General features: G+C 37.5%; 1 protein-coding gene across 1 annotated transcript in view; it reads right to left on the bottom strand.

The window, feature by feature from the left end:
* pou6f2 (POU class 6 homeobox 2) overlaps window positions 1-15044 on the bottom strand; it is a 953197-nt gene extending 938153 nt beyond the window's left edge. The window contains exons 1-2 of the mRNA XM_072467231.1: window positions 14940-15044; window positions 310-484 (exon numbers count right to left, since the gene is read on the bottom strand). Of these exons, the coding sequence (XP_072323332.1) occupies window positions 310-484; window positions 14940-15044 (280 nt within the window). The remainder of the gene's footprint in view (window positions 1-309; window positions 485-14939) is intronic.
* Between the last annotated feature and the right edge of the window lie 454 nt (window positions 15045-15498).

The following is a 15498-nucleotide window of genomic DNA, read 5'->3' as shown; positions in this document are numbered from 1 at the left end:
AGATCCCCATTAAGGATTATGAAGTCAGATCTCAAACCCACATAAGCAATGCCTGGCTTATTTGTAAGTTCCTAGAGAATAAGTTAACAATTAATTTTCAGATGGTTTTGATTTTTTTTTTCTTGGAGGGTGGGTGGAGAGGGATTTTGAGGAACGAGATGCATTTGGTTTGCATGAGAATGAAAATAAGACAGAGGGATTTGGTCCACTTCCTTTCAGCAGCTAGACGACTAAAAAATTTTTTTAAAAGAGGAGCAGATCCTGTACACAGAATAAGAGCTTTTGAAACAAATATCCAAACCGACTTACCGAAGAGCTTGCTGGGAGTATCCTCGCTGTCATTTGATTCCACAGGCACAAGCAGGGACTCATTTAGCTCATTGTCTGAAGTGGTCGCCTTGTCCTCACCTCTTAATTCTGCATTCATTTCAGCTCGGAGGGATAGCAAGGGTTTGCTGAGTTGTTGTCCAGAAATCATGGGATCCTGGGAAAGAAAACGGTGGGTGAAACAAGGTTAGCTTTGGTGCACACTCTCTCCCTTATCTAAGTCCCAGGCAGCTTCAGCTGCTATTGCTAGCTGCAGTCAAGTGAAGAGCTATTACAGATTCAATGAGTTTTCCATTACTCTCCGCCCTATTAAAGATCTACTAGCATGTGAGGATTTTGCTATCCTTTGTTACAATACTCTTTTCAGGAAAAGCTGATTGAAGAAACACTGCAGCGTAAGACATAAAGCCTAGTAATTTTTTTTAAAGTGCATTTATGCTGTCAAAAAATGTGCAGTTATTGGCAACATTGGGTGCATTAACTGATGCTAACAAAACCGGTCATAAACTTTCTCAAGAAAAAGACAACAAAGTTTGCATCTGTCGCAATGGGTGTTCTGGATCATTTACTCTCAGGCTCTTTGTGTGCTGTAAATAAAATAAAATCTGCTATTTATAATAAAAACCAACAGGTGGAACTTTTTGGCATCTCATATTTGTGAACAATAATTACTCAAAAGATTCACAAATTAGCTCAACGGGAAGAAAATGATTTTGGTCACATCTGAAAAGATTCAGCTAAAGTAATAACTTTTAGCATTCTCTTTCTTATGTTGCAGTTTGATCTGTGTCAGGAACAACAAGCAATGAAAGGGTAAACTGCCTGTTATTAAACTCGCTGACATTTACCTTTGATGGCTACGGTTGCTCTTGTAAACCTTCACTGGTGAAAATAAGAAATAACTAATCTCCCTGAGCTGCATTTCGGCTATTTATTGAAAAGTTTATGCCTAAATGGCTCTGTGTGGAGAACAGGTGACTGGAATTTTTGTAGGATGGATAGCCTGCCCTCGGTGTCCAGTCACCACATTGGTCGATGAATGCCTGCGGGTTTTTAATGTATTCATTTCTGAAAATGGTATTTGATATGACACATGATAATCTATGAAAATGTTAATCAATAAAAATAGTTTAAGCTGTCATCAAATGCACTCCTTTAGTCAATACTAATATCGCTGCAAACAATGTCACTGTCATCAGGGCTTAATTTGCTCAGCACTTAAATATTGGACTCAGTGCATCAATGTGCTGGTCTTCAAAGCAGTTAACACATTTTCCTCTTTTTAGGACTTGAATTATGTGTTTTAATCATGACCTGAGGTTATGAGTGCTGAAATCCTCAATTTAAAATGGGTATTTAAAACTGGAGCTTAATATTTACGCTAAATAGCTATCTTTTACTTATCAGGTGTATTAGAAAATAGTTGGTTTCTACAACTCCATGTGCATTTAGCTGCAGCAAATCCTCCCCTTTGAATACTTTGGTAGGTCCACTGGAGGGCAAAATTAATACTTAATTGAATCTCACAGTCATCAAAATAATCAATATTTTTTATTATTTATTCTTTACAGTCTGTTGACTGTTTGAAACCTCGCGGGGAAGGTTGGAAAGGACTCATGATTTTAACATGCTATCGTTAACCAATTCAATTTCCAGCACGCATTAGGTCTGGACCGTGGAAGGAAAAGTGACTGGGTTAAGGGCACACTCTGAAAAGAAATTAATTTCTGAGATTCAAGCACAGAAAAAAGGGGAATGGAACAAAGCTGCACACATGGAAGCAGGCTGTTTCTGAAGCGTTTTATCATATCAAGAGCAGAGCTGAGCTTTCATAATGCTGACATTCCTCATCCTGACAATCCTAAACAAGTGGAAAGGATGAGACCGTAGATATCATCTTTCATCACAATCTCTGGTTCCACAACCAACATGACAGCTTTTCTTTCTTTTTACCCTGTTAATTACTAAATAAAAACTGCTCCCAAAGCAACATACTTCCAGAGGTAATAAGACTGCAATGTTGACCCTGCATGTAAATAATAATAATGGTAATTTTTAAAAATCAGCTGCTTTGTAGACATATAGAGCTTTCACCACAAAAAGGCAAGGTGAAATGCTGGAGCCTGAACATGGCATTTTCTGAAATCAAAGATCATTAAATGAATCTTTAATGCTCCATATTCCTATTGTTGGATATTCACATTTCCTTCCTTAGTGTCCACTCTTGTTTACTTTCACCATAGAATGGCTAATGATTTACACCAAGCTTTATGACCAAGCTTTATGCAAGCAGTATAATTGCTCTCTCTCACTCTCTTGAAAATAATTATTTGCCGCGTATATTTTCTTTTTATTTGATCATTGATGATGTTTCTATCTGAACATTAATTACTATTCCAAAATTAGCGAATGAGCGTACTAAACACAAATAGCCTACAGATAGCGGAAGAAGCAAGTTTCAGCTACGTCCACAATTTCGAATAGATGGAAGGAAACTAGCAGGTTAAAACTTAGCTCTAAATACACATGGATGAAAAAATTAACAAAAAAACTCAAGCAAATCAAAAGAAACCTTAGGGTTCACCTGTGTCCACTGATCTGCCAGTGACCTTACAGTGTACGAAAGATTCAAAACGGACCTAACGTGACCTTAGCTTTAGATGTGCTAGCGGTACACATGGGATACTCACAGTCCACGCCATACTCCCTTCAAATATGTAATAAAGTATTCAAGAACGGCTCCTGCAGAGAATACTTCACGCAGTCGGCATTTCCTTCTGCACCCAGTGCCACGGAGCTCAATATTCTTTCAGCTGAGCTATTTGTCTGTCTTTCAGTAGCACAGCATAGTTCAAATGGCAATCCTCGGCCCAAGACAGCTGAATCATTTCAGTACCTACATAGTGCGCCATTTTGAAGCTATAATATCCTTACACTGTCCTCTCACTGCAGTTCCTCTATCTACCCTTGCTTTGACGAAGAGAGAATTTATAGGTAGTTTTCTCCTGATTTTTTTTAATATAACCTGAACCCAACTGTGCTGTATTTAAATTTCAGGACCTTTGTTACAAATGTTGCGCATCACCTTAATAAAGTTTTTTAAAAACTGAACTTCAGATAATGAATACAAACAAATGATTTAAATCTTGATGGAGGCTCTTCTGACAAAATAGTCTTGGGAGCAAATCACTTCTCAAATAAAATAAAGAAATTCATTTTTAACCTCCTTGCAAAATGTATAACAGCAATGAGAACACATTTTGTTGTATGCTACTACCAAGGGATTTCTTGTCAAAGTCAACTTCCAAGGCAGCCTCATGGGAACTGTGCTGTGCACATTCTCACGGAAGGTGTGAAAATCTGATTTTCCAAAATGGATCAGTAATTCTCTATGAAGGAAAAAAACTGAATCGATAAATCTTTGCTAAGTACATTGCAAAAGAAAAATTATTCTTCCATTGACAGCGCATTAGGAAGTCTAAAACAATCTAAGCACGATGCCAGCGCGTCACCTCAATACTAAGAGTCCTAGATATTTAAATAGTCCTCAGGCACCTAATTGGAGTGCTTTACTACACTAATGAGAGACACAGTGTGCAATCTGTAAATCTGTCTGAAACAATATACTGCAGATAATTAAGTTTAGATGCAGAAGATGGAATGAGCCACATGATTAGAGTTACAATGAGGAAGTTCTGGGTGATTAGGGTGTGAATGTTGTGTTCATCTGGTTTACAATGCAGACATGTTTTTTTTTAATGAAAACAACTCAAACACTTTGAAGGGTAACATTAATGAAAGTACATGGATTAATGGCCTACTTTTTCTACTGGCTTATGTTGTGACAAGAGGGAACTGTTTGTTGCAGCAGTTAAATAACTATTTCAAAACACTAAGGACTGCATGCTACACTCCTCCAGCTGAAAGTCAAGCTCTTCAAATTTTTTTAATGTTTTTCAACATATCAGCATGAGGCATCGACCTGGCTGGAATTACTTAGATGAAAAGTAAATGCACTGATTGTTTTCTCAGTGTGATTTTTTATCCCCCCTTTGAGCTGCAGTCACATCGGCAAGCTACTGCCATGGTGGTTGTTTCAGTTCCCTGCCTTGGCCTACTGTAGCTTGTGACACAATCAATAGCCAGGTTATGAGCAGAGGAAGCTAAAGAGAGATTATGCTGATGAGGAAAGTCACCGAATTATCCCACTGGATTTATTCTTTGTATCACCTTCAATCTTTTCCAGTTCTGACAAGGATAAAATCCAACGGAAAACCAAAGAATGAAAACAGCCAGCTGTGATTGAATTTTTTTGACCAATCGAATAATAAAAGAACTCTCCCAATCCAGGACAAAAATAACTGCCTTGAACAAAAACCTGTAACTGGGACATTTATTCCCACACACATAATAAACCAAGCAATCTTATTTCAACAGCTGCGAGAGGCTCGGAGGAAATTTAAGCAAAGAAAATGTTTCAAATCAGCACACAAAGTTCCTGTGCTTCTTTCGGCAGCCAAACAAAGAGGCACCAGCAGAAGGACTTTCGCACGGAATCGATTCACAAGTGTTTCAAGCTGTGATTCCATTCCGCGAAAGGAGTGAAGCACAAATACTTTTGTCTTAAGCCATGTATTCATACAAAGAGACCAGCAGCTCAATTTCACCTGTTCTCCCAGTTTGTGTACAAGTATTATTAATAACAAAGGGTGGGGTGGGGGGGGGCGGGGGGGGGGGGGGGGTGGGGGGAAGAAATTGCACAAACACAGACCTGTCTCATTTCTGGTTAGTCAAATTCCGAACAGAAGGGAAGATGCAAGACTAATTTACATCTAAGAGATTGCTAAAGTTACTAAATTTCAACCATTAGAAATTAATGTTGTTTCCGACTGTGAGAAAATGATAATTTCCGCAGTGGCCTTCAATATGCTTTGATTTCTGTAGGATAGGAACATGCTGATACAGATGATGCCGGAAAGGAACAGACAGCTAGTGTTAGAGGAATGATTTACACGGGAAAGAAATGTTCCACATTTTTATACTATTTCTGGACAGTAAATTCCCTCCCGACCTTTGCTCTGCTTCTTTACTGCTCTTTTCCTGAGAGTGATACATAATTTTGGAATATGCAGGATACTTGCACAATCCCACACTCCCTGCAGGAGGCCATGTACACAGCACGGCGGATATGCAAATAAAAATTATAACTTTGAGGCCCTGTTGCTGATCCATAACTCCTTCGAGCATGATTTTCCTGCTGGTGCCATTGAGTAAACGCCAATGATTCCACAGTGTCTCAGTGGGTGTCCACTCTCCACGTGAGAGCTATTAAACCAAGGGACCACCACAGATGAACACAGCTTTGTCCTTGTCCACTATCTACCTGCAGGGATCTCTGGATGGCAACCAGGATGTGCACATTTTCCATTCCAGTGATGCAGCAGCTCTTCCAATACTGTTTGTGATCCAGTAACTCAGCACAGACGAAAACCTGAACCTTGGAACCCCCAACTTCCTGATCTATGCTGCTCAATGCTATAGGCTGTGGGTCTGGAGTCACATGTAGGCCAGACTGAGTAAAGACGGCAGATTTCCTTTTCTAATGGACATGGGTTTTTTACAACAATTTTGTGACTTTTAATTCAAGATTTTTATTAAATTTGAATTTCACCATCTGCTGTGGTGGGATTCGAACCCAGGTCTCCGGAGAAATGCCCTGGGTCTCTGGATTACTAGTTCAGTGATAATACCTCAACTCTCTTGTCGGGCGGCACGGTAGCACAGTGGTTAGCACTGTTGCTTCATAACGCCAGGGTCCCAGGTTCGATTCCCGGCTTGGGTCACTGTCTGTGCGGAGTCTACACGGTCTCCCCGTGTCTGCATGGGTTTCTTCCTGGTGCTCCGGTTTCCTCCCACAAGTCCCAAAAGACATGCTGTTAGGTAATTTGGACATTCTGAATTCTCCCTCAGTGTACCCGAACAGGCGCCGGAATGTGGCGACTAGGGGCTTTTCACAGTAACTTCATTGCAGTGTTAATGTAAGCCTACTTGTGACAATAAAGATTATTATATGCGATGCAATAATAACATCAACAAATTACACTTATATAGCACCTTCAACATAAGTAAAATGTCCCAAGGTAATCCACAAGAGTGCAATCAGATAACAAATGACACCAAGCCAAGGAGGAGATATTAGGACAGGTGATTAACAGCTTGGTCGTAGATTATAGTGTCTTTCGGATAAAGGACAGAAATTTGGAGAGACGGACAGGTTTAGTGATGGAATCCCAGCATTTAAGGCCTATAGTTGATAGCACAGCTCCAATAGTGGGTGAAGAAAGTGGAGATGCACAAGCAGTTAGACTTGGGTGACCACAGAGTTCTTAGAAGGTTATAAAGGTTACAGAGCTAGGGAAGGGCAAGATCATGGAAAGGATTGAACTAGGATGAGAATTGGGGCTATTGTAAGTCATCAGGCACATGGGTGATGGATGAACATGACATACAGAGTTAAGATATGGATAGCAAAGATTTACAGGAGCTCAAATTCATAGCATCATGAAGAGAGGTTAAGAGAGTTATCTTTGGAGGCATGAAATGTAATGAGGCACATAGCAGAAGTAATGCATTGCTGCATTACAAAATAAATTTTGCAACTCAAAGAAATTGTTCTCAAAGAGGAATTAGGCAGACTACAAAGATTCCGTTTATTAAATTATGGCCAAACAAGTGATCGCTTGTTGCACTGAGATTACTACAAATAAATATGCACACAGTTAAATTTATCCTAGTTCATTCATAGACCGTGAGTGTTTATCTATCACATGGTCTTCCCTTTAATTCACAAGCCTCCTTCATTGCAAGAAAGAACTCGGATTTATAAAGCGGCTTCCATTGCCTCAGGATGTCCCAAGTGCTTAATAGTCAATTAAGTACTTTTCAAGTGTGGTCACCAATGCAATGTAATTGGCAGCCTTTCTGCACATAACAAGGTTTCACAAACAGCAAAGAGTTATTGACCAGATTATCTAGTTTTAGCGGCGATCCTTGAGTAACAAAACTTGTTCAGAACAATAGGATAACCCCTCTGTTCTTCAAATTGTGTCAAGTTCTTTTATTTCCACCTCAGGTTTAAGAGTGGCTTAGATTTAACACCTCTTCTGAAAGACAGCGCCTATGACAATGCAGCACTCTGTTGTGTACTGCACTGAAATGTCAGTGTCTATCAAATGTTCAAATCTCTGGGATGGCACTTGAACCCATCACCGTTTGCCTCAGAGATGAAACTGAGCCGTAGTTGACTCGTGAAAGCTCTCAACTGCAGCATTTCCATCACCAATAATATTGAGTACTTTGGTAGAACACCTGAATAAAGTGGGAACATGTTTAATTCTCTTTGCATTCTGCCATATATATCCCTCCTCTAGTATTATTCGCAAGATTCTTGCTGAATTTCAATTCACTAGGTCAGTTTCTGCAGTCCTCCAAATTTCAGCCTGACACTTTTTCTTTGTTGACACTTTCTAAAAAATCCTAGCAGGTGAATTTACAGTGCAGAAGGAGGCCATTCAGCCCACCAAGTCTGCACCGGCCCTTAGAAAGAGCACCCCACCCTATCCCCGTTACCCAGTAACCCCACCTAACCTTTTGGCCACTGAGGGGCAATTTAGCATGACCAATCCACCTAACCTGCACATCTTTGGACTGTGGGAAGAAACAGGAGCACCCGGAGGAAAGCCACGCAGACATGGGAGAACGTGCAGACTCCGCACAAGCAGTGACCCAAGCCAGGAATCGAACCTGGGACCCTGGTGCTACTGTGCCGTCCACAGCAAATTTGACACGTGAGATATTGAAAACTTGCTTCTGATGCAGGTTAATTTATTTAATTTAATCTGACTGCAAAATCTCTGGAATTTATGCAGTTTTTCAATACTCTCCCCTACACAAATAGTTTCATGGGTTCAAAACACAAAGAATTTCAAGCAAGCCAGAGAATTTTGATCAAAATGAATGGGCTGGAAATTTGCCTTGGGCAATAGCGTAAAATGGGCGGTAGCAAACCTGACTGATGTTATACTCTCCGCTCAAAATTCAGTTCCGTTGACTTCAACAGAATTGAATATCAAGCACAGCAGTTAGCAGACGATGCCACCCAAGATGAATTTCTATCTCAGTGTGCCCTAATTACTTAAGGCATATTAATGATCACTGAAATGTGTATTTGGTGGGATTAAAATACACAGATCTCATCCATTTTCTAAACATCTTGAATAGGTGGTTTCTTGATTTTAAAAATATTTTCTTTTATTTAAATAAGACCTGTACAGTACATCAGAAAACTAAAGCCACCTTTAATCCCCATTTGCCTCATGGTCTCTTGGTACTGAAAGATGTAGGTCAAATCATGTGCATAAAAAAATGCAAGTCTGTTTTTGTTTCATATCCTGTCAACTAAAAAAACATTAGCACAATAGAAATAAAATATTTCCCAGCCCTGTCAATAATCTTGACTGGACTCGAGGAAAATGATCATAGTAGAGCAGGCGAACATCCTCAGATTAAACTGCACTAATCGTAATATTTCAGGTCTACCAAAAAACTACTAATGATGGTTTGTGTGGAAGATTAATTATAGTTAGTAAGCAATCCAGAAAACGGATACCGACAGCCCTCAAACAACCAGAGTCACCAATGTCAGGTGTGACTCGCAGTGACTTTGGCACCTCCTCACCTCCCTCCCACTCCCCAAATAATAACAGTAATTTCAATAGTCAGCAACTCTACCTCTGGTAGATTTTAGTGATTTTTTTTGGTGGGGGTTGGTGGTGGATTTAACAAGTTTATAACTATAAATTGATCATTTTGTACAAAGTGTTTGCACTTGAAATATGCAAAACAGATTTTCCCAGGACTGCAACTAACTTGAGATTAGTGCAGCCCGCTAATTAACACATGAAACAGCGTGTGTTTGAGAACTGGCATATGATTTTAAATGCTCAAATTTTGAAGGTACACGATTTATTTCTAATCAGTGTCCAGATTTGGCTACTCAGAGCTGGGCTTATATCATATTTCAACTTCGACCTCAAATATGCGGCTTGCTCCTTTGGACATCACTAGCATCCTTCTTTGGAACGGTTTGTTCTCAATAATGTTCAACCCTGTTGGTAGAAGCATTCTAAATCAATTTGTGACAAAGCTGCTTTTATGTCTCTCATTACAGAAGATTAGCTTTTCCATTCAGGAGGGGTTGTTAGTGTTTTGCATTGTAATTATTTACATGTAAACTGTGAGGCTCCACTGTGTGGAATAAACTGACCCATGAGATTTTTCAAAATCAGACATTCTTTTTGTATATTGACAACAATTACAGTAGAAGGTTGATAGGCAAGGGTATTTTTTAAAAGTCTCTACTACTGGGATATGTTACGCCTCTGAGAAATCCAGTCAAATATATCTCACTGTGTGTATAAAGAGGAGGGGGCAGAATTACATACGAATGAGAGAAACTAAGGCAGGAGTTGGTCCACATTTCCAAGTAAACACTGAAGTTGTACCTAATATCTTCTGCGAGCACAACAAAATGAACAGCTATCAGGACACAATTATTTCATAATCTGTCTAACGTTATATATAAAAGCCCACAGGTGTTATTTTATTTTTTTAAATGAAAACTTAGTTTTCAGAAGAAAAAGGAACAGTAAAGAACTCAAAATCGAAAGGTTAAAAACTGCATCAATAACCCTACAATGATTCACCTACAGAAATAAAAGTGGGGGAACAAAATGATCTAAACATGGTGGAAAAGAGTGTTGCTCAGCTGGTTTGCAATCAAACTCTAGTACCCAGTAAAATAAAACCTGAATGAACTTTGACTTGTGCAAACTTAAATAGATTAAGATAATGACCCATAAATTGATGTTTTCCCAACGCAACTGCATTATTTTAATTTATTTGTTATGGCTGAGGTTCCCACCCAGTTATGTTAAAGTGGATAAAGAAATGTCACCACAAACATATTAAATACACAAACCCCAATATTGCAAATAATGACTACATTTTCCCTTAGAATATTTAAAACCTACCAAACTTCTCACCTATGAAAAACAGGTTCTGAAGTAACCTAAATAAACATTTCTAATTAATTGATTAAATCTTTTAAATTACAGATTTGTTGTGTAAGTGCTGGGAGCACAGAATATGAATCTTCAGAATTAGTACATTTTTACAAACAGAATACGAAAATGTTTGCTGCTTTACTGCTGAAAAGTGTCTTCTAGTAAAAGGTTCAATATCGCACCAATAATTTTCATCGGAGGTGCCAGACAGAAAGTAGCTAATTTTCCTACATTAATTATATTTACTTATTGTATGTTTAGCAAGAATTACTGTTGATTTCCTGCCACGTGCAATACTACTTTACAGAAAATATACCAATACTGGCATTGAAAAATTGAAACATTAATTTAAGTCAATGTTTAAGATTTAAGGGCATGCTATAAGTAGACATAGACTCATCATTCAATTGCAAGCAAAAACACAAAAAAATTAATGAAGCTAATCCTAAATAACACACTGCCACATCAGACCCATGGGCATTTAAATATTAAAATATATTTTTATTTTGTGGTATAAACTTTTTCAATCTTCAAGGGGTTAACAACGAAATGGGAGTAATTTTACATCCTGAATCAGTAAAATAACAAACAGGTTTAGAATAGTAATCTCCAACTCCCATTACACCATCACCCGTCCCATTACACACCTGCGCATGTGCACAAATATTCACACCACCACTGCATGCGTACACACACACGCGCGCGCACACATACGCACACACAAACACACACCTCCTGCTTCATGTCACAGCAATTTTGTTCCCTCTGTACCTCATTTAACAAGCTGAGCTGTGTTATGGTTTTCATACCCAGCGAACATACAAATGCACAGCTAGTCCAAGCCCTCAGGCCTAGGGATCATGATGGCATGGTTGGACTGTTCCCTGGGGACAGCAGTGTGAGAAGGGTGACTGGACGCTGTGACCTGCCTGCCTCTGCTGAGATATAAACAGGAGGGTAGTAATACTGATGAACATACCTGTCATGCAGAGAATGAAGCCTCACTCAGACAATTCTATAATACATGCTTAAAACAGAAAAATTAAAAACTGGTGAGCTCTGATAAGAACACAAATTTAATTCTTTGCAATGCACTTGGTCATTCAACCTATAACCATAGTTTAAATAATTTATTTTAAATAATTTATTATAAATGTATTGAAGCTTTCCACAAAGGGATGATTAATAAGCAGTGTGATATTCTGTAACATAAATTGTTATTTAATTTCCATCCTAAACCCATTACCGTTTATCTAATTTATACCCGAGAAGCCAAACTTAAGCTATTTAAATAGGTTTGCCTTCTAATATTATAACATCTTTTTGAAAAACAAAATCAACTAAATAAAGGGAAGTTAAGGATCATTCTTTACACATTAAGAAGATTCTGGATCAGAAGATTTATAATGGAGCCTAGTTTCGCAAAACAGCTGGTTTGAACAATATACAAGAGCAGAATATCTCAACTCCTCTGGTGATTGAAGACAGATTTTTTTTCTATAGTCACTGAATGTTTTCGTTCAAGAATTTTATTGATGGAATCACACTGAACAATTTAGGTGTATCTGTAAAATCCCTCTCATGTTCATATATTTCAATTTATTTAAATCTTTACAATTAATATATAAGAATGTAAGACGGTTGCAAAATTCTGTTTATCTATGTACATCAACTTTTTCATCTTCTTTCAAATTAATTTCTTGAGCATTGCTGTCAAATATTGAGCAGGGAACACATTATTTTAGGCACTGGATCTTTTTAAAGTAAAATTATAAAATATACAACATTAAGTAATGTTTCCCTATTCACTGCTGCTTCAATCAAACAAGCAACTTTTTTGTATTTAGAGTTCACCAGTGCTTATGCCACACTGATTTTTTTTAATTTTTAAAAATCATGACAAATTAAAAACTCAAGTATTCATAATTCTACCTTTTCTTACAGGGAATATTTCAATTGTTTTACTTTAAATATCAATGCTAAAAGGATGCAGATTATTGTGGTCAATGAATGGATTTTCACCATCTGAATAACGCAAATTGAGATTATACATTTTCAAATAGCGCAATTAAATATTCAACTATCTGTGCTGTGAAATATTCAAAATGTAAAATGCACAGAAAAGACGAGAATGCAATGTAAAAAAATGCTTGCTCTGTGGAGTGCAATTTTGTTTTTAAAATAATTTTGATTGCCTTGTCAGTAGTGGATTTGGGTGGGAGATGATGGAGGGAAAGAAAGTGAGAGAGAGAGGGAGAGCGAGACAGACAGACAGAGACTGAAACACGGAGGTAGAGGGAGACACTCACATATACAGAAAGAAAGTGAGAAAAAGTAACCTTTTCAGTACATTTAGAAATGATTTAATAACAGTTCAAATTATATCTACATAAAATCCCATGGCATCTCCTTCAACAAACATAACCTTTGCAGAGATGAATATTCTGAGATTAGATACTCTGATAGCCATCTTTCATGGCTCAAGGAAGTCCTATGTGGAACACTGTGTAACAGAAATACTACATTTTCAATTTCCAGAATGGACATTTTCTTTGGACAGTGGCATTATGATTTGAGTCTGACCAGTTGTGAAATAAAATCAGCTGAGTCTCACAACTGGAAAGATGCCTTGTACAAATTTAGAAAATATTGTTTGATCTATGACAAGCATTTGGCTGCACCATGTTATCCAAACCACAGACTGCTTATTACTTAAACAAGAGGAAAAATTAAAAGACACATTTGGTGCTGAGCATTAACATTACCATTAGTTTAAAGAATTCCTCAGAAGTTCTTTGTTATTTTTACTTCCAATGTTTGAAAACTTGCAGAGATAAATCTATTTGGGTTTTTCTACCAGGTAAGTGAAATTTAATTCATTAAAATGATAAAGCTGTGTTATAAAAGTAATTTATTTACTTGTACAGAGAATTAATAAGTTCAGAATAACTCAGTAATAATGAACACATCACACTTGTACTGCACCGCATAGTTTTACAATGTGCCAGGTAACAATTAGCAAATATTCTTATGATCTATATTTGGAATACCTGATTAGTTTGCCGTTAAGATATCTAGTAATTCAAGTTAATGAAAAAGTACACAGGCTAATATATCATTGGAGAAAAACAAAGAGATATCAACTTAAACAGTACAAGTTTAACAAATGAGTTTTGTTACTCTATACATATTCTGATTAGCAGTTATTCAAATTAAATTATGAACAGACCAAAACTAATCTGGATTGTTGTTCGAAAGCAGAATACTAGCTGCTGAGGACCAATATTACAAATCATCTTCAAAACAATGATATTTTACAGAAACAGTACATCTGCTCATTAAATCTTCTAAGGCACTGGGGTAAATATGAGTGGGCAGGCTCACGTTTCAATCAAATTTGGGGATCTTCTCCATCAATTTTCTAACAAAGTGAGATGCTTCCAAGTAACACCTTTCACAGGAACCTTACGCATTAAGGAAACTTACACACACACACATTTATACAGCTGTTCTTTTCACCTTCAATATATAAAATTACGTTTTAATATACTTGCCCTGGAACAAATTTATTATAATTCATATTGTTGCGATTTTATATCATTTTACTAAAATAATCTCTGGAAAATGTTAACTTTACACAACCTGTTCTTAACCAACCTTCCTTACCCAAAAGAGCATAATTCCACCAGTTCCTGTGATTATTTGCAGATAAACAAGAAGATTACAAGCCTGGGATTGCTTTCTAGATGATTGTGCTTAAAAGCAAAGGACACGTATACCAGGACTACTCAGAATACAAACAACACAGGAAGCACTAGTGACCCATCTGGTATCCAGTAGACAAAGACGAAATGGCTCTAAAGCCCAGCATGTGAGGCCTTTGAGAAATATTCTTCTGGCATTTCATCACAGCAGCCCTAGACCAGTTTATCTTGGTGGCTTGAGGGAGTAAATAGAGCTGTTTATTAAAGCTACTCTGCTGTATTACATTAGACGGAGCAGACCACCTGGACCTTTTAGATTGTTGTAGTTTTTTTTTAATTTGCAGACTGGCTTCTGCAACAACAGGAATTACTATACTTACTAAGGGCACACATCATTTGGATTAGGGGTAAAATATAAAAAAACAGAACAACATAGCAGTCACATCAGTAGAATACTGTGGATCTCTCACGAAAGTACACCGAATCTGAGCCTTTACATCTCCTCAATGGTTTGTTGCACATTTAAAATAACAGTACAAAGGGAATTAAAAATATTTTTGATGATAGAGTCATGTTAAGCAGTAAACAAAAACCAAAAAGCAGCGAACAGTTCACAACATTAATTGTCAGGGTGGAATTTTGAATTTCTTACTAACAATAGCTGTGCATAACTGCAGACAAGATAAGAGAAAAGAAAGCTACTGTAAATATAAATTATATGAATCGTACTGTTATACCCCCATGGAAAAATAAGAGAGGAGTTGAGAAATGGCTGACTCCATACCTGACCAATTACAGCATGCATGGTCCCTGTATCCTGCTGGGCCAAGAGATCGCTATCCATCATACATATCTTGTGAAAAGCAGAATGGGGGTTTCTGCCATGCATCTGTCAATCAACGCTTGCAGTCAAAATCTTCACCAAACAGAGGCAAAAGCAAAAAGTCAAGCTGCTTCACCAAATAGGATTGAAAAAAAATCACATGACAGCAGTATGTATACACACACACACAAACATACTGCATGTATTTCCTGCACATTAGAAGTGACCTTGCTTCAAAACTGCAACATTCAGAAATTTGCCATTTACTTACCTGATAATAAGTGCCTGTTTTGAACGAAAAAACAAATAAATATAGCTTTATTTGGAAAGACAGAATTATTTCTGTAATTCTGTACCATTTTATAAAACATCAGATTAAGTCACTGAAATTCAAAAAACTGTATCTGCAATTGAATGATAAAGATTATTGATATGCTCAGAATCTCAATACTAGTATTATGCAGTGCACTAATTGAAAGTGTACCTGTAAAAAAACAAAGGTAGCATGTTACGAAATTTC

This window comes from Scyliorhinus torazame, chromosome 11 (assembly GCF_047496885.1).
Source record: "Scyliorhinus torazame isolate Kashiwa2021f chromosome 11, sScyTor2.1, whole genome shotgun sequence".
Taxonomy (NCBI): Eukaryota; Metazoa; Chordata; class Chondrichthyes; order Carcharhiniformes; family Scyliorhinidae; genus Scyliorhinus; species Scyliorhinus torazame.
This window is presented reverse-complemented; position numbering and strand designations above follow the sequence as displayed.